The sequence below is a fragment of the Haliotis rufescens genome, unplaced genomic scaffold (assembly GCF_023055435.1).
Source record: "Haliotis rufescens isolate VD_foot unplaced genomic scaffold, xgHalRufe1.0.p SCAF_9, whole genome shotgun sequence".
Lineage (NCBI taxonomy): Eukaryota > Metazoa > Mollusca > Gastropoda > Lepetellida > Haliotidae > Haliotis > Haliotis rufescens.
The window spans coordinates 23,868,261-23,882,005 of record NW_025964383.1 but is presented as its reverse complement, the minus strand read 5'-3'; the positions used below and the strand labels follow the sequence as shown (position 1 = coordinate 23,882,005).

The 13,745-nt window shown below is 40.8% G+C and overlaps 1 protein-coding gene across 4 annotated transcripts in view; it reads left to right on the top strand.

Moving 5' to 3' along the window:
• LOC124116950 (protein glass-like) overlaps positions 1-12,758 on the top strand; it is a 55,057-nt gene extending 42,299 nt beyond the window's left edge. Inside the window, exons 2-4 of one of the 4 annotated variants that reach the window (XR_006858205.2) lie at positions 4,551-4,929; positions 8,473-8,875; positions 11,076-12,758. Coding sequence is in view for 3 of the 4 variants with exons in the window: in XM_046478605.2 (XP_046334561.1) it covers positions 4,551-4,915 (365 nt within the window). In the remaining variant the exon portion in view is untranslated. The remainder of the gene's footprint in view (positions 1-4,550; positions 4,930-8,472; positions 8,876-11,075) is intronic. The other 3 variants (XM_046478605.2, XM_046478607.2, XM_046478609.2) reach the window with 3 other exon arrangements.
• Positions 12,759-13,745: the final 987 nt, after the last annotated feature.

Sequence of the window (13,745 nt, the reverse complement as noted above, 5' to 3'; positions counted from 1 at the left end):
TATGACTCACATTGGACGTTTAACTGAAAGGCTTGTGATGCAGCATCAAGCAGTAATGACTCACATTGGACGTTTAACTGAAAGGCTTGTGATGCAGCATCAAGCAGTTATGACTCACATTGGACGTTTAACTGAAAGGTTGGTGATGCAGCATCAAGCAGTAATGACTCACATTGGATGTTTACCTGAAAGGCTTGTGATGCAGCATCAAGCAGTTATGACTCACATTGGATGTTTACCTGAAAGGCTTGTGATGCAGCATCAAGCAGTAATGACTCACATAGGATGTTTACCTGAAAGACTTGTGATGCAGCATCAAGCAGTAATGACTCACATAGGATGTTTACCTGAAAGGCTTGTGATGCAGCATCAAGCAGTAATGACTCTCATAGGATGTTTACCTGAAAGACTTGTGATGCAGCATCAAGCAGTAATGACTCACATTGGACGTTTAACTGAAAGGCTTGTGATGCAGCATCAAGCAGTAATGACTCACATTTGATGTTAAACTGAAAGGTTGGTGATGCAGCATCAAGCAGTAATGACTCACATTTGATGTTTAACTGAAAGGCTTGTGATGCAGCATCAAGCAGTAATGACTCACATTTGATGTTTAACTGAAAGGTTGGTGATGCAGCATCAAGCAGTAATGACTCACATTTGATGTTTAACTGAAAGGTTGGTGATGCAGCATCAAGCAGTAATGACTCACTTAGGAGATTAACTGAAAAGTTGGTGATGCAGCATCAAGCAGTAATGACTCACATAGGACATTAACTGAACGGTTTGTGATGCAGCATCAAGCAGTAATGACTCACATAGGATGTTTGACTGAAAGGTTGGTGATGCAGCATCAAGCAGTAATGACTCACATTTGATGTTTAACTGAAAGGTTGGTGATGCAGCATCAAGCAGTAATGACTCACATTTGATGTTTAACTGAAAGGTTGGTGATGCAGCATCAAGCAGTAATGGCTCACATTGGATGTTTAACTGAAAGGTTGGTGATGCAGCATCAAGCAGTAATGACTCACATTAGATGTTTAACTGAAAGGTTGGTGATGCAGCATCAAGCAGTAATGACTCACATTTGATGTTTAACTGAAAGGTTGGTGATGCAGCATCAAGCAGTAATGACTCACATAGGACATTTACTGAAAAGTTGGTGATGCAGCATCAAGCAGTAATGACTCACATAGGACATTAACTGAAAGGTTGGTGATGCAGCATCAAGCAGTAATGACTCACATAGGATGTTTGACTGAAAGGTTGGTGATGCAGCATCAAGCCGTAATGACTCACATAGGATGTTTAACTGAAAGGTTGGTGATGCAGCATCAAGCAGTAATGACTCACATTTGATGTTTAACTGACGTTGGTGATGCAGCATCAAGCAGTAATGACTCACATAGGACATTAACTGAAAGGTTGGTGATGCAGCATCAAGCAGTAATGACTCACATAGGACATTAACTGAAAGGTTGGTGATGCAGCATCAAGCCGTAATGACTCACATTGGACGTTTACCTGAAAGGTTGGTAATGCAGCATCAAGCAGTAATGACTCACATAGGATGTTTAACTGAAAGGCTTGTGATGCAGCATCAAGCAGTTATGACTCACATTGGACGTTTAACTGAAAGGCTTGTGATGCAGCATCAAGCAGTAATGACTCACATTGGACGTTTAACTGAAAGGCTTGTGATGCAGCATCAAGCAGTAATGACTCACATTGGATGTTTACCTGAAAGGCTTGTGATGCAGCATCAAGCAGTAATGACTCACATTGGATGTTTACCTGAAAGGTTGGTGATGCAGCATCATGCAGTACTGACTCACATAGGATGTTAACTGAAAGGTTGGTGATGCAGCATCAAGCAGTAATGACTCACATTGGACGTTTAACTGAAAGGCTTGTGATGCAGCATCAAGCAGTAATGACTCACATTGGATGTTTACCTGAAAGCCTTGTGATGCAGCATCAAGCAGTAATGACTCACATTGGATGTTTACCTGAAAGGTTGGTGATGCAGCATCATGCAGTAATGACTCACATAGGACATTAACTGAAAGGTTGGTGATGCAGCATCAAGCAGTAATGACTCACATAGGATGTTAACTGAAAGGTTGGTGATGCAGCATCATGCAGTAATGACTCACTCAGATAATTTTTGCCATTAATATAATCACGTGACTAACCACAGGTCCGGGTAGTCCTGTGGGTACCCGGGTCCTACTCAGTACCCACCCGACCAGGGTACCCGAGTTACCCGTCCCAGCCCTATATCCAATGTTTCCTTTTCAACTTCATACCCATATTTCTTTACAGATTTTTCTTTACTGATTGAATGCATATCTGAACTCTAGTCTACTGCTGTGAATGCATGTAATGCATAAACAAGGCGTAACTTCTGTTTTATCCTTGTTGTGAATTTAGCAGCAAATGAATAGATTCAAATAAGAAGTCACCTGAAACAGCATTTAAGTAGAATTATTAAAAACAAATGTCTACTCATTGATGTAAAGCAATCCAATAAACTGTACATAAGGGATTAAAAATATATTGAATACCCAAAGAAAACTATCAATACCCAATGTAACTTGTGAGTAATTTCTCAGTACCTCAAAAACTTAGCTGAATCCCTGGAGCCACAAAATATGGCGGGGAATATAGGAATGGAGCTCGTTCGTCCATCCATCCGCGCTTCTCAATGGGGACAAAGTTTCGCAAAAACTATTTGAGCAGAGAAATGAAATTTTACACCCTGATGTTACTGGCCATAATCTTAACTTACTACTTCAGCAGCTCATGCTTGCCGTAACACGCGACTATGCTTGCCGTAACACGCGACTATGCTTGCCGTAACACGCGACTATGCTTGCCGTAACACGCGACTATGCTTGTCGTAACACGCGACTATGCTTGCCGTAACACGCGACTATGCTTGCCGTAACACGCGACTATGCTTGCCGTAACACGCGACTATGCTTGTCGTAACACGCGACTATGCTTGCCGTAACACGCGACTATGCTTGTTGTAACACGCGACTATGCTTGTCGTAACACGCGACTATGCTTGCCGTAACACGCGACTATGCTTGTCGTAACACGCGACTATGCTTGCCGTAACACGCGACTATGCTTGTCGTAACACGCGACTATGCTTGTCGTAACACGCGACTATGCTTGCCGTAACACGCGACTATGCTTGCCGTAACACGCGACTATGCTTGTCGTAACACGCGACTATGCTTGTCGTAACACGCGACTATGCTTGCCGTAACACGCGACTATGCTTGTCGTAACACGCGACTATGCTTGTCGTAAGAGGCAACTAACGGGATCGGGTGGTTAGTCTTGGTTTATGCATGTCATCGTATGCCAATTGCGTAGATCGGTGCTCATTATGTCAATCACTGGATTATGTACAGACCACCGTCATATAGCTGGACAACAAACAAACAAACAAATCTTAACTTAGTTCGAAAATTGGTGTTGTAAATTCATTTTTTATGGAGTTATTGCCCTTGCTCCATGCTTTTTAATGTAATGCATACAGTGTGAAATAGGGACAAATTTTCTCAGAAACTACGAAAGATACATGAATAAAAGTTTTCATGCTTATCAAAAAAATACTTGTCAAGTCTGAGTTTGAAAACTGGTGCCGGTATATATTATCATCACATCGGTAGCAGCAAACTAGTGGTTGAGAACGTCAGTAATGCTCCATGCTGTCGGAACACAGTGACAGACAATAATTAGTTGTCTGCGATGACACACTTGAGGTACTGGAGACATATTAGACCCAGAATCCACACAAGGATCATACATGCTAGACAACCAAACAAACTGTTGAGAACATGCTGATCAAAGTCACCTGATCATCGATGCTCTGATGTTGTATACCGTATTCGAGGTAATAAGCGCCCCGCTCTAATAAGCGCCCACTGCGATATTTGCTAAAATATTGGCTCGTGAACAATCCCAATTAGCTCCCTTTCCGATTGATCAATGTACACAAGACTTATTTATTCGCGTGTAATACGCACTCGTGTGTTATATGCACCCTTAATTAGGGGCAATTAAGTTCTGGAAAAATATATCTCTCGTACCGGTATATAAACATTTCAGGCTGCCAGCATAAACCACGAAATTTATCTTTCAACTCTGTTTTTTTTCGACAAAAAAATGTTCTAATAAGAGCCCCCTATTTCTAATTTTGAGAGCGCCCTGGGCGCTTATTACATCGAATACGGTATATGTAACTAAATAATATTGTGAATCGTCCAATCACTCATTGTGGTGGTCGGGTAGCCTACTGGTTAGAGCATTCACTCGTCACGCCGAAAGCCCTGGTTTGAGTCCCGACTTAGTGTGTGTGAAGCCCATTTCTGGTGTCCCCCGCCATGATATTGCTTGAATATTGCTAAAAGTGGCGTAAAACCAAACTCATTCACTCACTCACCCCAATGACTCATCTGTTTTGGTTTTGAGAAATTATAGGTTAAGATAACTTTCCAAGTCACTAGGTCTATTTTTGTTGCTTGCAGGTTTGGGACTGATACCAAGCCAGGCTATATCGGGGGCAGATATCCAGGCTATATCGGGGGCAGATATCCAAGCTGACTTTGGGAAAATATATGGAAGTGCATTTACTAAGAATTTTGACGAATTCCTTTCCTTGCCACTTGGTGACAGTACTTCATTGAAAAGACTTTGGCAGTGTGAACATTGCGGGAAAACCTTCACAAATTCCAATAACAAAAGGTTTCACGTTGAGGCAGTGCATGGAACTAAAACTTACACTTGTGTTTGTGGGAAGCAGTATAAATATCCATGTAACTTGATCAGACACAGGAATGACTGCGCTTTTGCCAAACAAGCTGCAAGTCAATCTGACAATGTACAACACTAGTGATGATTCGACAGGTAATTGATTGTGAGAATGATATTTCATGGTTGTCCACAGAAGAACCATCTTCCCCAAGCTCCTTCCCAGCACGTGACACCTTCGTTACACTCTCGGTAACATCGCTGCCACCAGTGTGGGTGCGGCCATTACAAGAATCTTGAAATTTGCCCTCTAACCCCAAATGTAGTCACGTTTATACTTTTGTTTATGTCTTTGGGAATGCCATCATATTTCAATTTGAAAAGGTTTACGACTGACCATGTTTTCCAGATGAATTTACTTTGTTGTTTTGATAATCAGATTGGTTCGAGATTGCAGACAAACGGAAAACCAACCAACTTCTCCCTTACATTCTTACTATATCAATAACACGATAGTTTTAATGAAACAGAAATTCAAATTGACAAACGAAGAAAGTAATTTAGCAGCTATAAGTGTATTCGGCGTCACGACAGTCGTCACTTGTTTGTAATCATAACGGTCATTCGGTTGCGAGTTCAACTCCAAGCATGGTTGTGGCCACCTATTCACAGTGGGGAGTTTTGACTGGTGGCAGCGATAGTATAGAGAGCTCCGGGAACGTACTATCGCTGTGAGGAGCTTGCATCTTCCCGAGGCAAGGGAGTTAACTGACTATAAAAGTCCAACCCTTGCCGAACTAGGCTGAAATTCCGGAGTTAAATATTGGCTGTACTATCGAATCTATGCATAGTCCAATCAAAATCATTAACAAATTAGACATTCCTTTCGTAAACAACTTAAATTTTAACGTGAAGATTTCTGTCGAAACATGTGTACCGCCAACTGTGTGTCGACAGATATTACAAATCTTTTCATGGTTTTTAATCAAGTTGCTCAAGTGATTTGATGCACTTCGCAAGGTAAGGCCTGTTTTATTATATTACAGATCTTGACTATTGATCAGATGGTCTTGACTTGGCGTCACCGTTTTGTTTGAAGCAATTGCAAGTGATAGAATAGGTGAAATCTGATTGGTCAGTTGGAGGGACTTAGAAGGGACATAACTCGTAATAGCCACTGGTGGATCTATGATCGAGCCCAGAAATTCTAATGTTGACAGTCTATATTGGCAAGACAGTCTACAGTTTGCCAGGGTTAGACAGTCTATATTGGCAAGACCTAGAATAGGTCTTCAGCAACCCATGCTTGCTGTAAAAGGTGACTTTGCTTGTCGTAAGAGGTGACTAACGGGTCAATCCCAATTGCGTTGATCGATGCTCATGATATTAATCACTGGATTGTCTGGTCCATACTCGATTATTTACAGACCGCCCTCATATAGCTGGAATATTGCTGAGTGCAGCGTTAAACAACAAACCAACCAACCTCCTTAAGGTTGTCTATAAGTGCCCTGATGCAATAAATAGCCTAAGGGTAATCAAGTATGTTTTGTTGATAAATTCCTGAAAACAACGGAGATGCTGATTGGCTTATTAATGAGAATACTTACAGTCGTATGCAATATCATAGTCATTGTCTATAAGTGCCCTGAGGCAATAAATATCCTAAGGGTAATCAAGTATATTTTGTTGATAAATTCCTGAAAACATCGGAGATGCTGATTGGCTTATTAATGAGAATACTTACAGTCGTATGCAATATCATAGTCATGTACCACAGACAGTAATATGTATCTGAAAAAGAATTTGAGCCTAATGGTGTCCGTCTTGTTCTGATGGCAACCGTATCCGATGAGATAAGAAGTTCACAGACAACATATGAAAAATCATTGTTCTAATAGCGTCTTGCTTGGTTTGGTTGGCTTTATATGACCACCGTTGTATCGTTTTGGAGATTGGGGAAGTTTTCTGACATATTGACTCATCATATGTGTGCTAGCATGCATGCGTGTGCGTGCGTGTGCGTGTGCATGTGTTTGTAGTCTGGACTAATGCCGGTTTTATTCTGATAGCCCACTGAGACACCACAATGCAGTTTAACATGAATGCCCCACTCACTGAATTAAAGTGTATACTGACTCTGAGCCGACCAGTCTTTTCTTTTATCATATAATGGGTAGGTTTCTCGGCACGAGGCCTAGCCAAGTGGGATCAGAAGCCATATCTATGCTTGTAGACCTCTGCGGCTTGAAACCTTCTCCACAAATTAAAATAGTTGGATTTGGCCGAAATATGTTTGAATTGTTACCTTGTTTCATTTTCTTTCTTTGTGTACATCTGACTGCACTTCTTATCGTTATGACAGGACAGACCGACTGTCAACAACGTCTGACTGTGGCCGTGACGTCTCATAGACTAGGGTTAGAGTAGCTTCCCTTTGACAAAGGGCAGTTACTCTAGCGGACAGACAGATGGATTGCCGCGAAAGGCAATTAAAAACAATTGTTGTTTTGCGTTTATGTTGCTCAGCCACTGTATAAGAAATAGATTTCAGTTGGAACTATATTGGCTACTGTCACTGTCCGACTGACACATCACTTACCCTGTGACGAAATAAATATTAATGCGTGCATTCCAGGAAAACTCGGAATGTTTCCGTAATGTTTGTGAAAGAGTGAAAGCGCTTTTGAAGTACAGATTTTAAGAATGACATCATATGATAAAGAGGTTATCACGCTTGTGTGTTTGGGGATGGTAAATATCCTGTATTAGGAATAAACACTATGTATTTAGCTCGCCAAGGCTCGCTAAATACAATGTTTATTCCTAATGCAGGATATTTACCATCCCCAAACACACTCGCGTGATAACCTCTATTTATCAACTTCATGCCAAGAGTCAGGCAGGGTAACAACAACTACCATCTTTTAACGTCTTGTGGTATGAAACCGCAGGGATTTGACCCACCCGGGCAGTCCACTAGATTATGGAGGGTGTGAGTCAGAAACAAGTGTGTTGCTGTGCAGATCCTGGGAGGGTGTGGGTACCATGGAGCAGTGTGCAACTGAATGAAGTTGGTTTGGTAAAAGCAAATAGATGTTGGGTCCCAAATGTTTAGTGTGGAGACGATATTTGAGTACCTTATTTTCTTGAGTATAATGCGCACTTTATTCCCCAAAAACACAGCTGTGTAGAAGGGGGTGCGCATTATACATGAAAATCCTGTAAAGTTATATCATTGGGTGTGTCTTGACCGAATCACCGGTAGATTCCAAGAAAATGTGTGTACAGCTGATTGCTATTTCCGGCTTAGGTTCTGAGAAAATACACAGGGTAATCTTAATCCCTGGATGTAAAACAATGCCTAGCAGAACAAAAAATACAATTTAAACGGTAAATCAACCTGTCTGGTGATTTTTTATCTCAAATTTCGAATTTGTACTGACCAAGTATCTCATCACCCGTTCGTTTACCGGACTTCGCTGAAGGGGTACGGTGTAATTTTTTTCTGCGCTTGATACTCTTCTTCTTTTTTTTTCAAAAATCTGAATCTGCAAGAGTGGGATGCAGATTATACATGGGTGTGCACTATACTCAAGAAAATACGGTACTAGAAAATACCAAAAATGTAGGCCATAGAAAATAAATGTTACTCCGATCTTGCAACTTTAAACCAACATACGGTTATTGTTCTTTCAGATTTGGGGACTTGTGTGATGAATCCAAATCAAGAACTACCCAGCCATTCTAATCCAGGCCCCCGATCTAGAGTAGTTGACATATTGCTTAGAGGGGACATATCACATGATGCTTTGCGTGAGCCAGACATCTTCAATGAGTTGGCTTACAGGAAGCGTGTGTGGCAGTGTGAGGAGTGTGGGAAGTGTTTTACTAATGGCAGCAATAGGAAGGGTCACATGGAGGCTGTCCATGGTATTGGTGATGTGAAGATGTACACCTGTGTGTGTGGCAATGCTTACAAATACCCGCGAGGACTCTGCAGACATAAGAGAACCTGTGCAGTTGTTATGCAGATGCGTTCACAGCAGGGGCATTGAGCAAAGCTGAGGTGGAACATAGCACAGAGAACAGGCGTATGTTGGTAGGCATCGTGATTACTTTTTCATTTGACGGATTAAAAAAGAATTTGCTCTTCATCTTCAGTCATTATGATATTGGTGAAAGTGAAAGGGTATTTCAATCATGGAACTATGACGAGACACAAACAATGGGCTTTCATATGGTACTAGGATTTGAAGCTAAGGTTTGGACTTTTCATTTGGCTGCCTTATAGCCCAAAGACGGTGTGTTTTAAGATAATTATTTGCATGTTATAACACAAAGGGCAAAGTATTGCATTGGGTATGGGGATAATTCTAGCATGCCAGGTGTAAACCAACTGCAACCTGTTTACCATCATTTCTAAGTGAACAGAAATTGTGCACACATTTAAAGGGAGATCACTCTTGAGAGACAAAATGGGTCCTAATGGAGCACATGCACTATCATTTGGAAAGTCTAAAGATACAGTTTCTTTGGCAGTCTGAAAGTTTCTGACGTTGGTAAAAATAACCGAATCGTCTTCATGACCTGCTCATACTTGAAATTGTGTGCCCACGTAGTTAAATTTACATAAATACACAAAACAGATACTTTAAACAATCCATTGACACCTCAGTCACATGGCCTCCAGGAGTCGGATACAAACTTCATGGCGGAATACTTTTTTCTTAGCACAAGGACAGTCTTGACCATATGTAGGCAACAATAACCTCACATGACTGGATGTAAGTTCTCCTGCGTTCAACACCGAATCACATACCTTGCTGCAGAATGCTTGAAGAAGGCTTTGTTGAAGACATAACCAGAGTTAAGCCACGTTTTCAAGACATATCAATATTTCTCTGAAATGGGTAGCTGAACAATTTTATTTGTTTTCACAATTTTTTTGTCAGGACTTCCATCATGTCCAGCAAACAATTATATATTTATTGGGAAAACCAGAGGCAAACAATGTATTCCCAGTATGTTCGGATTGCCTGATCCGATTGAGATTGAAGGTCATCATGGAATTTACATATGGAGAATCTCACCCGAGTGTCTTGATATAAAATATATCAACACGAGTTGATAAAAGTGGAAAAACTCCAAGACACGAGGGTGAGATTTTATTTATCATCCAACATCATTCTTCCAAGTTTTTTAGTTTGAAGACAGTAATAAGCATCATCTTAAGTGTCGTAAGTGTAAAAGGTACTGCTAACAGCTTCAGTAGCAGAGCCATTAGTGATGTCATTTGATTGTGACGTCATGGTAACCAATGTAGATATCGCTTGATCTCTCCTGTGGGAGCAATTTTTGGATGGTAAATCGCAATATGCATATTTACGTCAAATCACATGGAAACTTCTTGACTATAAATATTTCAGAGCTGGTTCAAAAGTTAAAGACAGCTATGGATGTATGTTCGTAGTGGCTATGTTTAGCGGTGAACCTGAAACACTAATTACAACACATTTTGAATCATTTTACTGAACAAAATGCTGGGGCTCATTAAAAGGGTAGTACGTAATTGTTTTTAGCAACTGTATCGTCTTGTATCGATACAGAAAAAAGCATATCATGTCCCATGAAAAATCACGATGCACCGGTGCACTGATGTATCTTTGCACTCTTTGTGTAAAAGATTCAATCTCATTAAAATCAGATCTTAGTTCTCGCTACTGCTAAACAAAGATCTGAGGACATCCCATTACGGGTCACGTCAGCACAACCTTTCATCCAACCAATCGGAGCATCGCTTACCAGATCCTGAAAGTGACTGTCGGAATGTGTTGTCTAATCATGCAACCTCGAAATATTTAACACGGGGTATTCCGAACGACAGTTAAGGGTTTTATGATTATATCCATACAATCTAGGCCATCTATAAGCCATTCCAGAATGGTGTTTTGGTCAGTTTTAATTTTTTTAATCGAGAATACGTCAAACTATGTTTCCAAACGTAGTCACCAGTTTCAAACTAGTGCCGTAAAGCTCGAGATAGCTGCCTTCTGATTGGCTAATGTCGATTTCATGTCAGTCATTTGGTTGGTCGGTCAATGTTCACGAAAGGTCGTTCTGACGTGACCCGTAATGGGATATCCTCAGATCTTTGGTTAGCGGTAGCGAAAACTAAGATCTGATTTTAATGAGATTGTAAAAGATTCAATCACTCACTAAATCTGACACCCCAAGTGATGACAGTAGGTACATCTGTCTGTTGAACTGTTCAAAGCATGGCTACCTTTTGTTGTTTTCAGGTTTTGGAACGGAATTGAATCAAGGGTTCGGCAACCATTCTTACCATGACACGTACAGAGACGATTCTAGAGGTGTATTGTCTTCACAGCAGATCCTTCCTTTTTTCAACAAAACGATGCAGATATTTTCGGATGATTTCGCCGACTCCAACAGGAAAGGACTGTATGTGTGTGAGCACTGTGGCAAGAGCTTCACAAGACCTCAGAACAAACAAATCCACGTGGAAAGTGTTCATGGCAACACGACATATTCCTGTGTCTGTGGTAAAGTCTACCGACACCCCAGGGCCTTACAGAGACACAAGAAATCATGCTCATCCTGTCTGTCATGACATGGCCGTGTATAAGGAAATATTTGTGAGTCTGTGGAAAGAGTTGCAGAGATGCCTGTTTTACATGTCAACCAGTTCTAACTGAGGACAACTTCTGGTGTGTATGGAATAGTGGTTGATACCAAGAGTATATGCAGACTCCCAGGTCCAGGAAGTAAGGCTGAGGTCTCTCACACCTGCACTACATCCTCCCGAGGCAAGGGAGACAACTGACTATAAAAGTCCAGTTTCCACACTTGCCGAACTAGGCTGGTATTATGGAGATACAATTTGTCTAGACTAACGAGTCTATGCATAGTCCAATCAAAATTGCACACTGAAATTGAAATCAGGTTCGTGAACTGTCATGCAGATTTCGGTCGATAGCAGAATTTCCAAAGCATGTGCACCACCAACTGGTCAACATATTTTCCAGATCTTTTCATGTTTTTAATCAAGGTGCTTGCGTGATTTGATGCACTTCGCGATGTAAGACCTGTTTTATCGCAATATAGATCCCCATTATTGATCAGATCGTCTTGACTGGGTGCCGCCATTTTGTTTGAAACAAATGCAAGTGACATGAGAGGTGGAGTCTGATTCGCCCATAGGAGAGGCTTAGAATTGACATAACTTGTAATAACCAATGGTGGTGCTACGATCGAGCCCAGGAATTCCAGCCTAGTTCGGCAAAGGTGGAAACTGGACTATTAAAGTCAGTTGACTCCCTTGCCTCGGGAAGATGGCACTTCAACGTCAAGTTGAACTTTTCTGAACATAGCATGCTTTGTTCAGTGTTGATACATATCATTTCACAACTTACCTGAACCTGGCTTTCAAACTGGTACTGTCAGGTAAAGTCCATTTTACAATAGTGTCAAATATTTGTGTTGTCTTGAAATAACATGAGAGTGTGTATTTGACATGAAACAGCAATTTGGGGTAACAATGACAAGACTTTAATAATATCATGTTTTCAAAAGGATACATTCACACGTGAATAGTCTGGTGTTTTATGAGCCGGACATTTCTCAAAGCCAAACCAGACAGGAACGGGTCTTAGCATTGTTCACATCAGGATTTAATGTACCAGAACAGTAGATTGAACAATGCATAGTTTGGATGTTCTGAACATGGTGAAGTGTGTCCAGACATTGGACTTGTTGAGTTTTGATTTGACCTGTCACAGTTCAGTTGGTCCAGAGGACAGGGCATGCCAGGTCAACAGGTCTTTTTTTTTTGTTCCAAATATTTATCAAGGATTTGTCACTAAATGTCTGTCACAGGCCCATGGGAAAAAGGACATTCTCTACAAAACTAAGTATTAAATCCCTTTTGTCTTTATAAGTGAGGGGGGGGGGTGTGGTTGGGTAGCCTAGTGGTTGAGACCCGGGAAGATCCGGGGTAGAATAGGTCTTCAGCAACCCAGGCTTGTCGTAAAAGGCGACTAACGGGATCGGGTGGTCAGGCTCGCTGACTTGGTTGATGCTTGTCATCGATCCCAATTGCGTGGATCGATTCTCATGATATTAATCACTGGAATGTCTGTTCCAGACTCGATTATTTACAGACCACCGTCATATAGCTGGAATATTGCTGATTACGGCGTTAAACAACCAACCAACCAACCAACCAACGAACTTAGTGGTTAAAGCGTTCGCTTGTCACGCTGAAAACCCGGGTTCGATTCCCGACATGGGTACAATGTGTGAAGCCCATTTCTGGTGTCCCCCGCCGTGATATTGCTGGAATATTGCTAAAAGCGGCGTAAAACCATACTCACTCACTCACTCATAACTACACAAAGAATGTAAATGGACCTGCGATAAACAGACAACATAATGAAAAACATAACATTACTACTTAAAAAGAACAAAAACTAAATTCGTAATCAGTGAGCCAGGCTAAAAGCGGCGTAAAACCATACTCACTCACTCACTTACCAGTAATTGTCTTTGGTTGGTCAAAATATGAACCATTTGTCTCTCTCAGTTTTGTTTGGTTCTCTGTGATGCTTGGGTCGGTGAGTCTCTTTATTTGGAAAACATATATACTAATACTGCAGAAGTACAGAATGTTTAATATTTATACTAAAACATGTATGAGAAAATTTGTTCTCTTTATGAAAAGGTTGTAGAGGCCAGAGATAATATACAATGCCTTTTATCAATTTTCATCTATAAGTCAATAGTTTTGATTTCTAGGTGTATGATTTTCATTAATTTTTGTAATTTTATGTTTCTTGTTTTTCTAATCCATCAGAGATGGAGTAGAATGGCAAATACATTATTATTTTTAAAAATTGTATTTTATATTTTTATTTGTTTTTATCTAATTGTATTACGTTTACAAATTCCCC